General features: G+C 35.8%; 1 protein-coding gene and 1 long non-coding RNA gene across 2 annotated transcripts in view; one reads left to right on the top strand and one right to left on the bottom strand.

Annotated features, from left to right (window-relative positions):
• The window catches only part of LOC106327804, a 9,379-nt gene extending 3,862 nt beyond the window's left edge, over window positions 1–5,517 (bottom strand). The window contains exon 1 of the long non-coding RNA XR_001267520.1: window positions 5,428–5,517. This is a non-coding gene — a long non-coding RNA (uncharacterized LOC106327804). The remainder of the gene's footprint in view (window positions 1–5,427) is intronic.
• LOC106327803 (tyrosine-sulfated glycopeptide receptor 1-like) lies at window positions 1,395–5,121 on the top strand. The gene has a single exon (XM_013766066.1). It carries the CDS (start codon window positions 1,715–1,717, stop codon window positions 4,946–4,948), a length of 3,234 nt encoding a protein of 1,077 aa, XP_013621520.1. The 5' UTR covers window positions 1,395–1,714; the 3' UTR covers window positions 4,949–5,121.
• Window positions 5,518–20,993: the final 15,476 nt, after the last annotated feature.

Below are 20,993 nucleotides of genomic sequence, written 5' to 3'. Positions count from 1 at the left end.
ATATTATTTAGGTTTTATAGATACAGGGTTAGGGTTTATCGGATTTTAACTTGTAAAAACCGATTTGGGGTTTTAATCATGTAGGAACATGATTTAGGGTTTTGGGTATCAAACTTTTAGAGCTTCGATTTACTCAATTAGGATTTTTATCTATTACCCTATGGTTTTGATTCATAAAGATTAGGGTTTTAGGGTTTCATTCTTTATCAATCAATCCATGTTCGATTATGAGTTCTTAGGTTTTGAATTACCTTTTAACCTTAGATGATTGTTGAATCGGACCACCAAAGGAGTTGAGCCGCGAGCTGGACACGAACGGGACGCGAGCTGTAATGGATCGAGTCGCTTCTATCAGGTCGCGGATGTCCTTTGTTGCTTGATCGGGAATGCCTTGATCGTCGGACGCGAGCTGTCTGATGCTGTCGCGAACGAAAAAGATGTCGCGTGTTGGAGCTGCTCTCGGGTCGCGAACGTCTGAGCTAGGATCATGAACGCCTTGGGCTGAAGCTGATCGGGGACGCGAGCTGGAACAGATGCGGGAATAAGAGACGCGATCGGGGTTTAGGGTTCGTCGGATCGCCGGCTAGGGTTAGGGTTTTAGGGTTTTTTGATTTGGGTATTAGCTTAGGGATTTAGAGTTTCGTGCTGATAACATGTTATAAAAGTAATAGAATAGCCTATCTTTATTCATAACATACATGTTCCTTATAAAAGAGATTACACCGTAATAGATAAATGGAAATATTACAAATTATAATCTCTTGCTTATGAGCCATCCACAATCTGCTTCATAAACATTTAGAAGGTTGTACTTGATTGCGAATAATAAACTTTAGAGACTTTTACTACAAGAGGAATAATAATTTTAAAAAAACTTTAGGGCAAAAATCTACACACAAGACATGTCTAGGCCTCGGACTTATTATCTGAGATCCGGATTCGATCCGAGATCCGCTCCGAAAATAGGATATCCGGGGTGTCCGGATCCGAATCCGGATAGTAAAATCTTGGATCCGTGCAAACCGAATCCGGATCCGATATCTTAATTTTTAGGTTCGGATATCCGGATCCGGATCCGTATTTTTAAAATACATTAAATTTTTAAATTTTATTAATATTTATATTTGATATATTAATATTTATACATGAATTAATATTATAATATTATATTTCAGTTTTTACAATATTATAAACATATATAAATATATTTATAAATATTTAATTTATGTATTATATTAAAAAATTAATATTTTTTTTGTTAAAAAAATTATTTTTAATTATTTTGACGGATCCGGATCCGGACATCCGCGAATAATAGAATATCGAGACGGATATCCGGAAACCACGAATCCAGATCCGGATATTAAATCTACGGATCCGACGGATCCGGATCCGGTTACCCTAAATTTCCCGGATATCCAGATCCGTCCCACCCCTACAAGACACGGGCCACAAGCACAATCCGGGTCAACAGATAAAACGATAAAATAACAAAAAGCATGAAAATTTAACTTTGGGTGTGACAAGAAAGTTTCTTCTCTTTGGTCTGACTATTCCCTTTGGTCAACGAACCATTTTACAAGCTTCTGACACAGAAAGTCAGAAACCCAGATTGGATAATGATGTCTTTTGCTACTTTTCCCTCTCTTTTGTCTTCTCCTCCTTCTCTACGCTTACTCAATCTTTCTCAGCTTCTTCTTCTCTTGTTCTCGCCATGATTGACGAGAAGATGAGATCAAAATCCACTGGTCTCCTTGTGATTTTTATTTATCTTCTTTCCCTCTCTGTCTTCTTTCTTACAGTTTCAGAAGCTGTATGCAACCTCCAAGACCGAGACTCTCTCCTCTTGTTCTCCACCAACGTATCATCTCCACTTTCTCCTTTGCATTGGAACACGTCTACTGATTGTTGCTCCTGGGAAGGAATCTCCTGCGATGATTCTCCCCAAAACCGAGTCACTGCGATTCTCTTGCCCTCTAGAGGTCTCTCCGGTACTCTCCCGCCCTCTGTTTTGAATCTCCATCGTCTCTCTCAACTCAACATTTCTTACAACCGTCTCTCTGGTCCTCTCCCACAAGGCTTCTTCTCTGCTCTTGACCAGCTCACGGTTCTTGATCTCAGTTACAACAGTTTCAGTGGTAAATCACCATTTGAACAATCATTAACCAATGGAAGCAACAAAAACTTCCCAATTCAGACCGTTGATCTCTCCAGCAATCTTTTCCAAGGCGACATCCTACCCGGTTCTGTTTTCCTTCAGGGTGCTTTCAGGTTAACCAGTTTCAATGTCAGCAACAACAGCTTCACCGGTCCACTCCCTTCCATCATCTGCACATCTTCACCGCGGCTCACCAAACTGGATGTCTCTTATAACAAATTCACAGGCGTTATCTCTCAAGGACTAGGCAGATGCTCCAGGCTAGGCGTTCTTCGAGCAGGCTTCAACAAACTCTCCGGCGAAATCCCAAAAGAAATCTACAATCTTTCTAACCTCGAGGAACTTCTTCTACCAGCAAACCAACTCTCCGGAAACATCGATGATGGGATCACAAGCCTCACGAAACTGAGACTGCTTGACCTTTATTTCAATCAACTTCAAGGAGAGATACCAAAGAACATAGGTAAGCTTTTCAATCTCCGCAGACTCCAGCTCCATATAAACAACCTCACAGGCTCCGTCCCCGTCTCTCTATCCAATTGCACAAAGCTTGTGAAGTTGAATCTACGAGTTAACCTTCTGGGAGGAACCTTATCGAATGTAGACTTCTCCCGTTTCCAGAGCCTCAGCGTTCTTGACCTCGGAAACAACAGCTTCACCGGAGACTTCCCCTCGACGGTATACTCCTGCAAGAACCTCACCGCGATGAGGTTCGCAGGGAACAAGCTAACAGGACAGATATCTCCACAAGTACTGGAACTGGAGTCCCTGTCTTTCTTCACATTTTCACAAAATCAAATGACCAACATCACAGGCGCCCTCAGCATTCTTCAACACTGTAAAAAGCTCTCTACTCTCATCATTGCGAGGAACTTTTACGACGAAACGCTACCAAGCAACGAGGACTTTCTAGCGCCAGGCGCATTTCCAAAGCTCCAAATCTTCGGTACTGGCGGATCTAGATTGAGAGGAGTAATACCCGCTTGGCTGATCAAGCTCAAGAGCGTGGAGCTCATGGACCTCTCACAAAACCAACTCGTGGGGTCTATTCCCGGTTGGTTAGGAACACTTCCAAACCTTTTTTACTTGGATCTCTCAAGTAACCTTCTTACGGGAGAGCTTCCAAAGGAACTGTTTCAGCTGAGTGCTCTCATGTCCCAAAAGGTGTACGATGCAACAGAGAGGAGCTATCTAGAGCTGCCTGTTTTCGTCAGTCCTAACAATGTCACCTCTAATCAGCAATACAATCAGATCTCCAGCCTCCCACCCGCGATATACGTCAATAAGAATAATCTCAACGGGACTATACCGGTGGAGATTGGACGGTTAAAGGTTCTCATTGTCATCGAGCTTCAAGCTAATAACTTCACTGGCAGCATTCCAGATGAGTTGTCAAACCTCACAAACTTAGAGCGGCTGGACCTCTCCAACAACAGTTTATCCGGTAGGATCCCTTGGTCGCTCACGGGACTCCATTTCATGTCTTACTTCAATGTTGCCAACAACACTCTCAGTGGGCAGATACCCACAGGAGGTCAGTTTGATGCTTTCCCAAAATCATATTTTGAAGGAAACCCATTGTTGTGCGGTGGTGTACTGCTAACCTCCTGCACGTCTCCAAGTACTCAGCATTCTTCTACAAAGACGAGAGAAAAAGTTAACACACCCCTTGTTGTGGGACTTGTCATTGGGATCTTTTTCGGGGTCAGTTTGGTTTTGGTGATGCTTGCTCTGTGGGTGATGGACAAGAAGAGGAGGGTTAATCCAGGAGACTCTGAGCACGCGGGGCTGGAGATAAGCTCCGACGCCTCGTACTCTGAAGTTCCTTTAGATTCGGAGAAAGATATAAGCCTCGTGCTGCTATTCGGAAACAGTGGATACGAAGCAAAAGACCTGACCATATTCGAGCTCTTGAAAGCTACCAACAACTTCAGTCAAGCTAATATTATCGGATGCGGCGGGTTTGGTCTTGTCTACAAGGCTACATTGGACAATGGGACGAACGTGGCGGTTAAGAAACTCACAGGAGACTACGGTCTGATGGAGAAAGAGTTCAAGGCCGAGGTGGAAGTTCTCTCCAGGGCCAAACATGAAAACCTGGTCGATCTACAAGGCTACTGCGTCCATGAAGGTGCACGTATACTTATCTACTCGTTCATGGAGAACGGGAGTCTAGATTATTGGCTGCATGAAAACCCCGAAGGTCCAGCTCAGTTGGATTGGTCGAAAAGACTTCACATCATGAGAGGAGCAAGCTGTGGACTAGCCTACATGCACCAGGTATGCGAACCACATATAGTACACCGAGACATCAAGTCCAGCAACATCCTTTTAGATGGCAGTTTCAAGGCCTACCTCAGAGATTTCGGGTTATCAAGACTGATCCTTCCGTACCGGACACACGTCACAACGGAGCTTGTGGGCACATTGGGCTACATTCCCCCAGAGTATGGACAAGCATGGGTAGCTACCTTGAGAGGTGACGTGTACAGTTTCGGCGTGGTCATGCTCGAGCTTCTCACCGGGAAAAGGCCGATGGAGGTTTTTAAACCAAAGGTGTCGAGAGAGATAGTCGCGTGGGTGCATCAAATGAGGAAGGATGGAAAACTAGAGGAGGTGTTTGATCCGTTGCTGAGAGAGAGGGGTGGTGATGAAAGAGAGATGATACGTGTTCTTGACATAGCCTGCATGTGCGTGAACCAGAACCCTATGAGAAGACCAAATATCCAACAAGTTGTGGACTGGCTTAACGATGTAAGCAAAGAAGAAGCCAAAGAAGAGACGATGTAACTTGTGTGCCTTTTTTATACTTTCATCACACATACTTGCATGAAGTAAATACACAATTGTTTTTTTTTCCTTGTCAAATGCATATGTTAAACCATTATTTTCATGTCAACTAAATTTTGATGGTAATGGAAGGTTTGATGATGTAAAGAACATGAGAAAGTTTGCAGCTTGTATTTTTCAAAACAATTTCTTTATATATATTTATCACACAAGCTTTGAATTAAAAAATAAAACAGTTCTTTTTTTTTTTAGAAAACAAACTGGGTTTAGTTGAATTTCTCTACAGATCTATTATTCTTTTAGAAGATGATTACGAAATCGAAGTGGGTTTTGTCAGCGGCGTTTAATCGAATAGCTGGTGTGCATAGTTACCGAAGAGACAACGAGACAAAAACAGGCAAGGCAGAAATCAGAGACTAAAGAGTAGTACGAGGCGCGAGACAGAGGAAGTAAAAGAATGGTAAGAATCTGAGACATACCTAAACAAACATCAATCGAGATTGGAGAAGAAGCAGAGACAGAGACCGAGAGAAACCGAGGTTTGCTGTTAATTTGGACTGTACCCGAACCGGAAACGACCCTGAATATCCGAACCTAAACAAAACAAAAATTTATAAATAACTATTGGGTCCAAAACCCGGAACCGAAAAGAACCGACCCGAACAGACTCGACCCGATAAAAACCGATTGATACCCGACTTAAAAACACGAATATCCAAAACTATGATTTTTTTGTGTTTTGTTTTATATATTTCATTTTACTGAATAGAACTGACCCGATAAGAACCGATTAATATCTGACTTAAAAACATGAATATCCAAAACTATGATTTTTTTGTTCTATTTTGTATATTTTATTTTATGATTTAGTTGAAATATATTTTTGTTAACAATCTTTGTTATTATTTTTGTAGCATTTTCAAGTAATATGAAGTTTTTTATATAAAATTTACAGTTCAAAAATGTTTTATTTAATTATTAATAGTTAATTCTATGCTATTTTTTTAAAAAAATTTTAGATATATATAAAATAAATTTCGACTAAATTTGATGGAGTTTGGGTATTTTGGATTTTTTTCAGTTAGCCCGATATGGATCTGAAAATTACGAGTATTTTACAGGTATTTTAATTGTAGACCCGAACCGATCCGAATCCAAACTGAAAATTTACAAGTATCTATTGGGTCAAAACGTTTATGACCCGAAAAATCCAAACTCGAGAGAAACCGACCAAAAATCGATCCGAAAACCCGGACGCCCCATACGTAGTGTTAAGGAGCTAAACATTGTCGTTTTGGGTGCTATTTGGAAAAGGTGCTGCAACTGAACTGACTAATAACTACCCCTTGAAAAGTAATTCTTTAGGTAATTTAACAATTACTAGGGCAGGCCTCCGCACAAGCGCGGAGCACAATATGTGGAGGAGAAAACCATGTCAGTTTGTGTATAAACTTGAGTTGGTGCGTTGCAGATTTTTGGATATGCAGAGGGGCACTAGCAGCAGAGTTGTAGGTCATGTTGTTGAATAACTCGAGCACACTTTATAAAAGACAACCACTTGACAGAGCTATCTATGTTTTTTTTACTGACATAAAACTGTTTTCTCACGGAAAATATTATAATTTTTTAGGTTCATTGTTATTGGGTTTGATTTTGTTGGTATTTTGGATTGTAGTTTTTTTTTTTTTTTTTTTTGAAAAAGGGCTTTCTATTTTGGATTGTAGTTTATGTGTTTGTTAATTTTAACTTTAGAAAATGATACATTTAGTAACGTTTTATTTGGCCGACTTGGCTAAAAGAATGTTATTCAAATTTAGTAATGCATTCCTAAAATTTGAAATGGTAAGCTTCACATTGTTGAACATTTTCAGTTGATGTTACCAAATTGAGTTGGTCTGTTGTCTTTTGCAATATGACGTAAACGTAAGTTGCTCAAGAAACTTGCTTGTGTGAAATTGATTGTTTGACATTATATTGTATAAAGTCTATGTAAAGACATGGCCGCATGTAGGGACAACCTAAATATATCACGCTTGAATTTTACCAGAGGATTCTTTGCAAATATGTAAATAGCCGTAAAGCTTTTCTTAACTAAGATCAAAATAACACAGTTTCCGGTAGATTTTAAAATGTTTAAAAAGCCAAACACATGATAAACAAGAACAAAGGGACATAGTTATTGCAGAGTTTGTAATGTAGGAAAATAAAACTTGGTGGGAACAACGGCTTGCTACACTTCCAAATTTCACTGCGTTTGCGGATCTTCTCCTCTTCTCCAAAGCTGGATGGTGTTGTTTGTCCACTTCCATCACATTTGTAGCCGCATCTTCCGAGTGGCTGCCAGAAAAAGGTGGTTGTTCACTCTGGCCTGCCGCTTGTGAGGTGTGTTGATGCCTTCAACCTTCAACAAATAATTTGATGCTTTATTTCAGATCACCATTGTTGAGGATGTTATTTGAACAAATCTTAGCTTACGCTCGAAAGAATCTTCACAGCTATTTCTTGATATCTAACATATTTACATTGTTTTGATCATCCATTCTTGTACATTTTAATCACTTAGGACACAATTTAGGCATACTTAGGTTGCATTGCATAGCATATGTCTATATCAGGTATTGGAGATCCTTGTTGGTGACATTGAAGACATTTGAGGTGTTTTGAGGCCAAAAGAGAGAAGTTTGGAGCGTAGATCATTTTCTGGCGCTAAGTATCATGACAGCGACTAAGATGGGTCGTTAGGAGTGAAAACGCGAGCTCGTAGCGACATGCCTATCGACATGGTGTGGTCGCTTCGAGAAGAAGAGTCAAACATCCTGAATCCTGTCCAAGTGTCATAGCGACCACCGTGTAGCGACTTCAAGAGGTCGTTAGGACGATTTGCGGATGCACCTAGCGACATGATGAGGTCACTATGGTTTCCATGGAGCCCCACACGACTAAGTGTCCTAGCGACCTACTTGTAGCGGGATGACTATTACGCTACAAACGAAAAGACTCTACTTTTTATGGGTGGACCCATATTTGTTGGGTTGACCTGTCTCATTTTTAAGACTAGTATAAATACATTTTAGACCTAAAATGTGGGCTTAACTTATTTTCTCTCAAAATACATTACTACTTTGGTGAAGCTTGACTCTTTATTAATCTAATCTATCTTTCTTTGAGTGATTTGAGTTTATATCATTTTCTTAATATGATTAGTCTTGAATCTATTATGGGTTTAAGGTTAAACATGGTGATTAGTGAGTAGACTCTTATTGGATTCATGAGTTATGGTGATTAGAGTGATTAAGTGATGATCTAGTATGTTTAGTGTTAGATCTCTATGTTTTCTAACTTATCTACTGTTATTAATGCTAGATTAGTGTTGGTCACGATTAGAGTCTAATTTATATCATTAGACATTTCACACTCGGAAGGTGTTTGATGAAATATCTGAACCAAGTTGATATTGCTCTTTGCCTTCCTAACCAATGGAAATTGATGTTAGGGTGCTTAAATATTTATTAGACTTACTCTTAATGATTGTTGATTGAATTAAACCAATGGAAATGATGTTTAATGATTGATGAGAAATAAATATTTATCATGGGAAATAACTTGTCTAAATTAGTGATCTAAACTTAATTAAACTTTTTGGTTGAAAGCTTGCATCTTACACCTGGTTCAGGAGCCAACTTCAGTTCTATGACAGTAAGAACATTCTTCTCAGATTCAAACTCTCTTTTTTCATTGAATCACCTGACCTCTCTGGAGAAATGTCTGACACTGAACTTCTTCTCCTCTTTCATTGCATACATTTCTTCTTAGACACTTGATTCTTATCAAGTTCCATCTCTCTGCCTTGACCTCGCGTTGAGTTCATCGTTTTCCCTTGCTGGTTTGGTGAAAGTTTAAAACAGATCACTCATTCATTGAATTGATGATTGTATGTTCTCAAAAGCATAGTCACATGGAACAAAATTACAAAATTGAATAGTGTAACATCTTATTCATATAGTATCACCTAGACAGTGGTGTTGTCTTCATGAATGGGACGACATGTTTCTCTTGAATATCAATCCGTGAATATTACCTAAATTTCTCGCATTGCAATGGTTCATCTTCACAAAGACTCTAAAAAAAACATCAAAGGTTTATTATGATTGCACACTTGTCAAGTAAATATCTCGTGTAATTTTCAAAAAAAAAATAGTAAATATCTTCACTCGTTTGATGTAATCGATTCACATGATTTCCTCATTGTAACGCAACGACGTATTAAAGCTCTTCAATCGTTTGATGATGAAGAAATGGGTAAATCGATTTTTTTTTTGATTTTTTTGACAAGGAAATCGGCCACTACACGTTTTATGTAAATTAGAAGATGGCAAATATTTTGGGAATATTTTCATACATGAACTTCCAAAATTTTCAGAAATAAAGTATTCTTATCCGTAAAATGTACTTTCTACACTGTGTTGAAACTAGATAACAATTCCATAAACAGATTCTACTATAAGTAGTGTTTTGAATTGTGTGTAGATTTCGAATTCTTATAATTTTAGAATTGCTTATAAAAATAGAATCTGCGTTCAGAGAAAATGTAACAATCTTTACAATGCGTAGATTTCATATTCTTCATATTTAGAATTTTATTTAAAAATAGAATATTCACTACAAGAAAACAGGTGAATTCCGATGGCTATATTCGTTGGTATTTCGTTGGTATTGCCGAATTTCGACGAAATACGAAACAGGTCGGAATGCTTTCCTCGGAAAAAAAAGTTTGTCAGAAATTCGTGACGAGTTCCGATGAAAATCCGAGAGAAGCCAACGGCTACATTTCCGACGGACAACCGACTACACATTTCGTCGGGATATACTTCATCGGAAATTTGTTGGACACATTTCCGACTGGAGTGATCATTGGAAAAACAATTCCGATGAAATGTATCTGTCGGAGATTTCCGATGAACGTGTTTCGTCAGAAATGTCCGACCACAATTCGGTAGGAATTGTCCGACAAATTTCCGACGAAATATGTGGTCGGATTATCCGACGCACATGTTTCCGTCGGTTCTTTTTATTTATTATTATTATTTTTTTTATAAATTGTATTTTATAAAATATTTATTTTGTAAAATAAAAATCTAAAGAATTGAATTTATAATATATATTATAGAGAACAGTTTTACATAATTAAAAACAACATTTAAAAGTTTTTACTATAAAAAAAACTAAAATTCACTAGGAAACAAACGCTTCATCTTTTCCATTATCTCCTCGTTTGTGTTTTTTGATCCGCCAATTCAGCAAGAATTGTGGCGTTAGGCGTCTCCAGCGCCACAATCTGATCATCCTTGTTCTGCAGCTGCTCTATAATCATAGGATCAGGAGGAGCAAACGGAGCTTGTGAAGAGGAAGGACAAGAAGAGGCACGCCGAGCCAAACCAACCAAACGAACTTTCTTCTTTGGAACCGCCTAAAATAAATAAATAAAAATTTAATAATAAAGTTAATATAGCAATGCAATGGTAAAAAAAAAAATTACATGTTCCACCGTTTGGTTTATTCGAACTTAGGATATGTTGGTGGCTGTTGCAGAGGAATCATCATCTGAGATAGGCTGAGAAGCTGAGAAGCAAGAAATGCTTCTTTTTGGGTTTTCACCAAATCTACGAAATCTCTGATGACGAGATTCTGGATTTCTCCGTCTTCTTGTTAGTGTATGCCTCCTTCATGACATCGAGATGATCAACGGGATTACCCGCATTTGCTTCAACCTAAGTACAATATTAATCAATACATATTTAAAAAACAATTTAAATAAAAAACAATATATATATATATATATATAGAACTTACAAGTTGATCTTCCTTAGAAGACATAGTGCAAACACTGAGGTTGTGGACATAAATACATTTCCCGCCGCGATCGCTCTTGCGGTTGACTGAGTTTTTGATTGATTTGTTTATAGTTGTAATGCACCTGCAACTCTTGCCAAACCGTTAGGTTGATGTATCTTAGTGTCTTCCCCCTGAGCCATAGCTGCTTCTACTCATATATCTGCTTCGTATAAGAGTCTTCCGTCTTTTCATGGAAGGCTTGACGGACAGTTTCCGGAAGCTTAACTCCCAATTGAATTGTTGCTGCAAAAAAAACAAAGTAAGATAATATATAGTAAAAAATTAATACCAAAATTAAATTAAAATTTAGAAATTACCGCAAAGTTACGGAACCACAACTCGCCCTCCTTGATAGGCATCACATTGTAGGTCGAATATCCCTTGAGGAGCATGGAATACATCATCTGGTTAGTGCTCTTGCTAATGCAATTGTTCGACTTGTTGAACCTTAGAAGAAGAAAGATCATGTTAGAAATAAAATAAAAAAAAACAATTATACTAAAAATTAAAAAAGAGAAAACTTTACCAAGTTGTGTATCCTTGTGGATACGGATGGAGCACACGGAGATGCTCTCGGCCGGGTTGGAGAACAAGGAGCTCAACCGGCATGGTACCAGGCTCATATGGAGCAGCGGGATCTGCCGGTGGAACAAATGAAGGAGAGAATGGAGGAGGAACAAGCGAGACTGAATTTTGCTTATGCGACGAGCCCGAAGTCTGGGAATGACTGAATCTGGCCTCGGGGTGCAGAACGACGTAATTGTCTACTACCACCATCCTCAAACCTATGAAAAATAGCATTTTTAAAGATCATATATATGAATAATATAAACACAACAATTGAAAAATAAAAAATTGATAATAATTTGTATACAATATATTTTTAATAAATTATATATATATATATATATATATATATATAAATAATAAACGGTTTTAGTATTATATATTAAATTATTAAATTGTTTTATAAAATATAATAAACATATAAATTTCCAAAAATTTACATATAAATCACAAATTCTATAAATCTTTTGAAGAATCATTTTTATAAATGTTTTTTTAGAAAAGGCCAATCAGTTATTAGTTTATATAGTACAATTTTTTAATAGTTTATATAAATATAATAAACGGTTAAAATCTACAAATCTAACATCCAAAACTTAAAATCTACATATAAACCACAAAATCTAGGGAAATTGCCACAAATACCACATTCATAGTACCACTTTTCATGTTTACACTAATCACTTTTACCCTCACTTTTAATGAAGGGTAAAAGACACTTATAACTCTAGGGTTAACTAATCTAGACTTAGGGTTTAGAGTTGAGGGGTGGGGTAGGGTTTTTGGAATGTGATATTTAGGATTCTAATAAATATATAAATAAGTACTTAAAAAATATAATTTAAAAAAAAAAGAGTTTCAAACATAATTTTGATTTTCAAAAAGAAATTTTGAAAAAATAAATTCAAAAAAAAATAAAAAAAAAAGTTCGAATTTGAAAAAGTGTAATTCAAAAACATAATTTTTTTTTTTAATTTTTTTATTTAATTAATGATTTATTATATATATAGATAACAATGGTATAAAAGTCTTTTTCCAATTAATGAAAAATATATTTTTGAAAATGTTCTTTTAGTGGTGGTAAAGATGAAAAGTGGTACCTTGAAAGTGGTAAATATATAAAAAACATGTTAATCCCTATAATTGTCCATTCAATCCTAACTATTCACATTCCATATAAAAAACCTCTAAATCTAACATCAAAAACTATAAAAATTGAGATTGAAAGATGGTTTAGATGACTTACATGATTGTGGAATGGGATTTGAGAGAGAGATTCGCTGGAGGGAGAGAGATTCGCGGTGGGAGAGGGAAGAATCGCCGGGAGAGAAGAGAGTTGAGTTGATCCATAGAAATGAAGAGGAGGAAGAAGTGTCAGGTTTTGTCTTTAAAACCTATCCGACCGAATTCCGAAGCATATGGATCCGTCGGTTTATTTTCGTCAGAATTCCGTCGGTATTTAATTTTACGCGGCTAACCAAATAAATTTCACGAAAATTGTTCGCAGGAAGTAAAAATATCCGACCGAATTCCGACGAAAATGATTTCGTCGATCAATTTTCGTCGGAAAGCTTAGGAAACATGTTCATACCAAGTCAAGAGGAAGAATATTATTTCGTCGAATTCCGACCAAATACCGACGATATTTGCACTTCGTCGCCCTTTTCCTATTCTGACGACAGAGTGTATAGGTTTTCAAAACATCAATATAATGATCTAATACAAAAATTTTATAATAAATAGATGATTTTTAAGATGATTAACTAAAAAAAATTTGTTTAACTCGATATTATACAAATTAAATATGTATGATTAGATTTTGGAATATGTTTGTTGTTTAAGTATATAAGTGTTAATGGAAGATGTTATGAATAAGTTGATATATGTACGTAAAGAGTTTTTAAAATTGAAAAACCTAAACCGTTGTGAACATATTTTATATTACACACTTAATATGTGTTATTTTGATATTTTAGTATCCATTTTTACACTTTATATGAATTATTTTTATTTAAAACCATATTCCGTCGGAAAACAGTCAGTAAATTCTGACGGAACTCGAGAGATAGTCATAATTTCGTCAGAAATTTCCGATGATATTCCGACGACATTTAAATCCCTATCAAACCCCTAAATTTAAAGTTTTTTAAAATAACAATTTTTAAAATAAATCCAATAACTTATCAAAATAATTCCAATAACTTATTAAAAAAACTCCAATACCTTATAAAAATAATTTGAATAACTTATAAAACTAACTCCAATAACTTATAATTAAAAAGAACAACTTCAATAATCATATAACTCCAATAACTTATAAAAAAAACAATTCTAATAACTCACATAACTCCAATAACTTATAAAAAAAAATTCCAATAACGCAAATCTACTCAGAATCTGTAGAATATTCGTCAAATTCTCCAACCTCAGCCTCTTACTCCGAGTGCACAACAACATCATCTCCAAACTCGGTAAAATCGACAACGAGTTGAAAATTTTCTTGGTTGTAATGGACTGGACTCACGTTGCTGGTAGAGCTTGGTTGTAATGGTTCGTTATCACAACTTCCATGTAATCTTCCTCTTGGGTTGATTGACGTTATAGTGATCCAAGGATCATCTCTGTACGTAACCTGTGGGTAACTGATGTAGCAAACTTATAAATAAAATTGTAAGTAATTAGTAATACTTGAAAACGATAACTATATTGTTAAAACCATTATGAATAAATTGACATACCTGATCAGCTTGTGAAACAAGAAAGAAATGATCATAATGTTGAAGTTTCCTTCGCGAATGAACCGATGTAACACCAAATGCATCAGTTTTCACTCTTCGACCTGGAGTGTTGTCATACCAATCACAACAGAATACAATACACCGCAATCCAACCATACCAGGATACTGAACTTCCAAAATATCGTTAATGTTGCCGTAGTACACATCGTCACCGGATGAAGATGAAACACCAGCATCATAAGTTGTCCTAGAATGACCTTTCCTTGTGAATGTGTATCCTCGAGTACCATATTTTGGATATGATTTGACCACATAGTTTGGTCCCCACACAAACTCGCATATCCAATCATCGAACACTTCACCTTTGGCCAAACCTTCAGTCACCTTTGATGAAAAAATGTTAGTGATACGTTATTTCACAAAACATATAACTATTTTTTTTTTCACATGTACACACTCACATAATTAAGAAGCCATCCAACAAATCCGTTATGTCTGAGTTGTTCAAGATCTTCTTTTGTGGTATGTTTGTAAGTCAAACGCAGCTCTGCCATATAAACACTATACAAAAATTATGTTATTAATATGAAATAAAACTTATTGAATATTCTTATAATTTTAAATGGAAAAAAATATTTACCACTTGGTAAGCAAATAAATATGTTTGTAAACACTATACAAAAATTATGTTATTATGTTCTCATACTGTAGAACATCTTCACAGTTGGTGAGCAAATATGTTTGCAAATGAGCGTGCTCCGTCTCAGTAAGTCTTCCTTTTGTGGATTTTCCACTAAGTCGTCCAATTTCCTTGAAGATGTTTCGGACATAAACATAATACGTTGCCCTTTGCCCTCCATCATCATGCCGAGTAGGTCTTCAGTTTTTTGTGTGCACCTCAGATGGAAAGTAGTTTTCAGCAAAGTTTCTTCATTCACCTGTTCGACTATAGATCCTTCCACCTTGCTTAAATTCTTGATCTTCTTCTTCAGATGATGCATAAAATGCTCAAAAAGATACATCCACCGGTACTGCACATGACCACCAAGTTCCAATTCTCATACGAGATGAATAGTAAGATGTTCCATAACATCAAAAAATGATGGATGATATTTCTTCTCGAGGTTGCACAGGATAACAGGTATGTTAGCCTTCAAATTACTAATACCCTATTCAGTGACTGCTCTACTGCATAAATCGCGGAAAAAGCACTTATCCCTACATAGATAAAAAGAAAAAATTCCATACGTACATATAAACATAATAAATAAATATGACAACCAATTGAAAATTTAAAATATATACATGCAATTGCTTCATGAACATTACGTGGCAATAGTGTTGAAAATGCAAACAGAAGGAGGCACTGCATCATTACATGACAATCGTGACTCTTTAAGCCAGTAAAATTTCCTTCGCTTTTATCAACGCAGTTACGCAAATTTGATGCATAACCGTCAGGAAATGCCACTCTATCTATAATCCAATCAAAGAACTCCTCTTTTGCTGCTGCATCCAGTCGGTATATGGGAAAAGGACCCATACCGTTCTCATCAACGTGAAGTTCAGAACGAGCACAAATATCGACTAAATCCAATCTTGACTTCAAATTATCCTTCGTTTTACCATGGATGTTTAGGATTGTGTTCATCAGGTTGTCGAAAAAATTCTTCTCAATGTGCATGACATCTAAATTATGCCGTAACAGATGATCCTTCGAGTATGGCAGATCCCAAAAAATACTCTTTTTGTGCCAATTGTGTAGTTCCCCAACAAAGGCGACTCGAATATTTTCATGTCCACCTACATTTGGCGTCCTGTCCGCACCTAAATCCCTTTACTATTTCCACAAATCTTCCCCACTAACTTCTTCTTGTTCTTATTAAACAAGGTCCTACTCTTACGATATGGATGATTGGATGGTAGAAATCTCCTGTGACAGTCAAACCAACATGTTTTCTTTCCGTGCTTTAGTTGGAACGCATCCGTGCTATCTTGACAATATGGATATGAAATCCTCCCATGTGTTGTTCATCCAGATAACATACCATATGCTGGAAAATCACTTATTGTCCACATAAGTACTGCCCGCATCTGAAAGTTTTCTTTGTACGAAACATTGTATGTCTCAGCACCATGCGCCCATAATTGTTGCAACTCATATATCAGTGGCTGAAGAAACACATCTAGTGATCTCTTAGGATGCTCTGGCCCGGGGACAAGAATGGAGAGAAACAAAAACTCTCGTCGCATGTACAAATTCAGCGGTAGGTTGTACGGTGTCACAATTACTGACCGTAGAGAATACTTTTCTCCATGCTTTCCAAATGGGCTGAAACCATCAGTACAAAATCCAAGATAAACATTTATTCTCTCTTGGGAAAATTCTAGATATGTTGATCGGAAATGTTTCCAAGCTTTTGCATCTAAAGGATGTCTAATCTGACCATCTGTGGAGTGCTCTGCATGCCATCTCAGTGGTTGGGCTGTGCGTTCGGACTGATACAACTTCTTCAATTTTTCCGTCAAAGGCAAATACCACATCCTTTTGAATGGCACCAGAACTCTTCCACTCATATCCTGATAACGAGGTTTCCCACAAAATTTGCATCTATCTCTGTTTTTATCCGTTCTCCTGTAGATCATGCAGTTGTCGATACAAAGATATATCACCTGATACGGTAAACAAAGACCCACTACAAGTTTCTGAACCTCGTAGTATGAACCCGGTGCAAGATTATCCTCTGGTAGAACACCTTTAACAAAATCAGCAATCGCATCCACACATTTTTCAGCCAAATTATAATCTGTCTTAATACCCATCAATCTAGTTGCAGATGATAAGAGTGAATGACCATCTCTACAACCTTTATACAAAGGCTATTTTCCAGCATTCAACATGTCAAAAAATCTCCTCGATTCTACATTGGGTTCTTCTCCTCTATAATGATCATTTACCATCTGCTCAGTACCCTATACCATAATCTACTTTAGTTCTTGGTTCTTCTAACCTATCAATAGGCTGAGGTTCGATGGTACTACCATATTCATAAACATTTTCCCCATGAAGATACCAAACCTTATAATTCCGTGTAAACCCTCTCATATATAAATGAGTTCAAACAACCCTTTCCTTTAAAATCTGACTATTATTGCATGAAGAGCAGAGACATCTTAACATTCCGGTATTTGCTTCCGGTTGTTGTTGAACAAGCCTCATGAATCTCCAACACCTTATGTGTATTCTTCGGTAAGCAACTTGGTGTTTGGATTCAAATGAGGTTTATCCATCCACGAACGATAATAATTTTCAGAAGACATGATTTTTTTTGGATTTGTAGTAAAGAGTGAAGAGATAATGAAGTGTGAATGAGGGGAATGAGGAAGAGCAAGTATTTATAAAAGAAAGTTGCCGACATAACCAACAGATTTTCGACGGAAAAGTAGTCCATCGGAAATATTTAACGGTCAAAAGCTTCGTCGAAATTCCGTCGGAATCGGAACAAACAAAAATTGTCGTCGGAATTTCTTCGGTATATACCGACGAAATTCCGACGAATCTAAAAAATTCAAAACATTTAAAAAGGTCGCGGAACGGATATATATTTTCCTGGAATTGTGGTCGGAATTGCGTCGAAATTTCCCGACAACATTTGTTTTATCGGAGTTTCATCGGAAATTTCCGGCGAAATACCGACGAATAGAGAAATAGGCATTTCGTCGTTATTCGGTCAAAAATTTGTCAGAAATTTCTGACGAATTTCTTTTCCATCGGAATGTCCGTCATAATGTTCTGTGTTTTCTTGTAATGATTGGTTCTAGAGAAAGTATATTAACTTGTTTAACCTAGAATTCGATTTTTACAAGCCATTTTTCGTAGAAGATGAAATCTACTTTCCTTAGAACATAATTTAAATTTGAGAAATTTACCAAAATAGAACAAAAAACAAACTTTTTGTCCCTTTAGTATAAAACCAACCTAAATTAGTCACTTTAGTATAATATTTTTTAAAATTATCAACCTAACCCTTACTTTATCAATTAACAATTTAAAAGCTCACTTTTATATATCAATTAGAAATAAAAACTAATTTTGACCCAAAACAAAATTTAAATCAAAATATAATTAAAACAAAATCTAAATAGAAACAAAAAAAAGGAAAAAAAAACATTTCCCAAGTCAATTTAATATTGAATTCGGTTTAGTTTATTTTTTGTTAATTAAAAATATTTATATCAATTTTTTTATTTTTCTACAGTTTGATTTAATATACCTTAATCCAAATCTACATATATATTCTTAAATAAAATTTAAAATAAATCAACTTTTTTTCTGAAAATCAATTTTTAGAAAATAAATCAAAATAAATAAATCAAATCAATTTTTTTTTTGGCAAAAAAATTAGCCGAAACACGTCTTAGGAATGTAAAAAGATTCTCAAATACTTTTAGAATATATTGTAACTGATCTTGCCATATTTTCAAAGATATTGTTATTGGCCTAGTTCGTTTACGTGTCACATGACATGCGACCTGCGTTCTACGACTAAGATAATGTTCATTTACGTGTCTCGCAACCTGCGATTTGTGACCTGCGCCTAAACATGCAACTAAATTTATGTTCGTTTACGTGTCGTGCAACCTGCGACCAGTCGCGCGACCTGAGACCAGTCGCGCGATCAAAATTTTCTTAACTTTTAGTCGATATTTATTCGGGCGACTTGAATCGGAACTTGCGACTGGTCGCGCGATCAGTCGCACGACATCAAAACGAACAACGACTTGCGACTTGCAACCAATCGCAGGTCACATGTTACGCGACAGCAAAACGAACAACAACCTGCAACTGGTCGAGTTGCAGGTTGCGCGATAGGTAAATAAACATGACCATTCTTATCAGTAGAATGTAATTTATACTCTGCATAGAAACAAGACAAAAATTCCATAAGTAGATTCTACCATATTTAGCCATCTGAATTGTATCTAAATTTTGCAATCCTTAAATTTTAGAATATTTCATAAAAGTAGAAATTCCATTCACAAAAAAATAATTATCTTTACAACTGGTAGAATTCGCATTCCACATATTTAGAAATTTGATTAAACGTAGATTGTACGTTCTAAAACAAGTATATGAACTTGTTTAATCTAGAATTCAATTTCTACTAACCCATTTTTCGTAGATGATGAAATCTACTTTTTTGTAAAACATAATTTAAAATTTTAATTTTTAAGTTTTTCAACCAAAAAATACCAATTTGTGTATATGGGTGTTTCCTCAATTGCTTCAATTTGTATAATTTTTTGAGTCATAAAAATATTTATGTCATTATGTTTTAAAAATGAAAAAGGTAAAAAAAAAATGGTTTTATGCCAAAGGGACAAAAAGGTTGAATTTTTGTTCTGTTTTGGCAAATTTTCCTTAAAGTTTTTAATTTTACAAGTTTTTAACCAAAAAAGACCATTTTGTATGTATGGGTATTTTATCTATTTATCTATTTTTTTATATTTTTATTCATAACACTATTTATTTAATTAAGTTTTAAAAATAGAAAGGGTAAAAAAAAGAAAAAAGACAAAAAAGACAAAAAAATGTTTTATAACAAATGTATAAAGAAGCTGAATTTTTGTTCCGTTTTGGCAATTTTTTTTTGGGTTCTTTCAAAAATTACTCAAAATTTTAAGTCAAACACAAAAATAACCTATGTTTTTTTTTGAAACTTTGTTTTGGTCCTATTCACTCTAGAAATTCTAGTTATTCACGAAAATGCCTTTATTTTTTTTTCATTTTTTCCCCCAAAATAAGGCTTTTACCTTACCATCCTCATCTTCACCAAATATTTACATCTTTGCCATTGACATCAATATCTCAACCACCATGAACTACCAAATTTAGAGTATTAATGCCCTAAAGTTTCGATTTTTTCTCATCCTTTCACATTTCCTATCCGCACAAACCACATATCTTACACTTTCTCTCAAAATTCATCAAAAAAAACTGAAGATTTTGATTAAAAATTATGTAAGGTTCATAAGATCACGATTCTTGGTGATTAACGAGTAGGTAGCTATTGTGGTGAAGTTCTGGGGGATTGGAGAAACCACGTAAGTCATCTGACAAGTTCAAGGTATGAAATCGCGAACTACATTTTATTTTTCAGATCTGTTCGACGAAGAAGACTCTTCATCGAGAAGACTTCTTTAGAAGTCTGCTGTTCAATGCATAGGTTAGTTTTGCAATTGACCTTTTGTGTATTTTTAATAGAAGACTTCCCTAAAAGTCTTCTAACTTTCCTTTGTAAATAGAAAATTTCAAAATTCCGAGAGAAGTCTTCTGAAAGTCTTCCCTAAGTCTTCTCAATGCTAGAAGATGTCTGTGTGGGTTACTTTTGCAATTGAAAAATAATAGTAAAACATTTAATATCAATGAGAAAACTTCTAAATAAAAAAGTCTTCTCGAGTTTAATTCTGGGTTTTGGTCAAACCTTTGCCTGCGAGAGAAGACTTCTAGAGAAGTCATCCGACGGAAGACTTCTAAAGAAGTCTCCTTTCGAAAAGTCAAATATAGTCAATTGCAAAAGTAAAGCAGACTTCTTGCGCCATTGAGAAGACTTCCGGAAGACTTAGAGAAGACTTCTTTTGAAGTATTCTCCAGGTAGACTTCCATAGAAGTCTTCTACAAATAGTCAAAATTCTGATAACTTCGGTCAAATTCATAAGTAACCTGTTTATCCGAGAAGGCTTCTAAAGAAGTCTTCTCTGGGAATTTCGAAAAAATTTCAATTTCAAAAGTAAGCCATGATTTACAAAGGAAGACTTCCGAAGATGTCTTCTGTAGAGTATACTTC

This window comes from Brassica oleracea, chromosome C2 (assembly GCF_000695525.1).
Source record: "Brassica oleracea var. oleracea cultivar TO1000 chromosome C2, BOL, whole genome shotgun sequence".
NCBI classification, from domain to species: domain Eukaryota; kingdom Viridiplantae; phylum Streptophyta; class Magnoliopsida; order Brassicales; family Brassicaceae; genus Brassica; species Brassica oleracea.
This window is presented reverse-complemented; position numbering and strand designations above follow the sequence as displayed.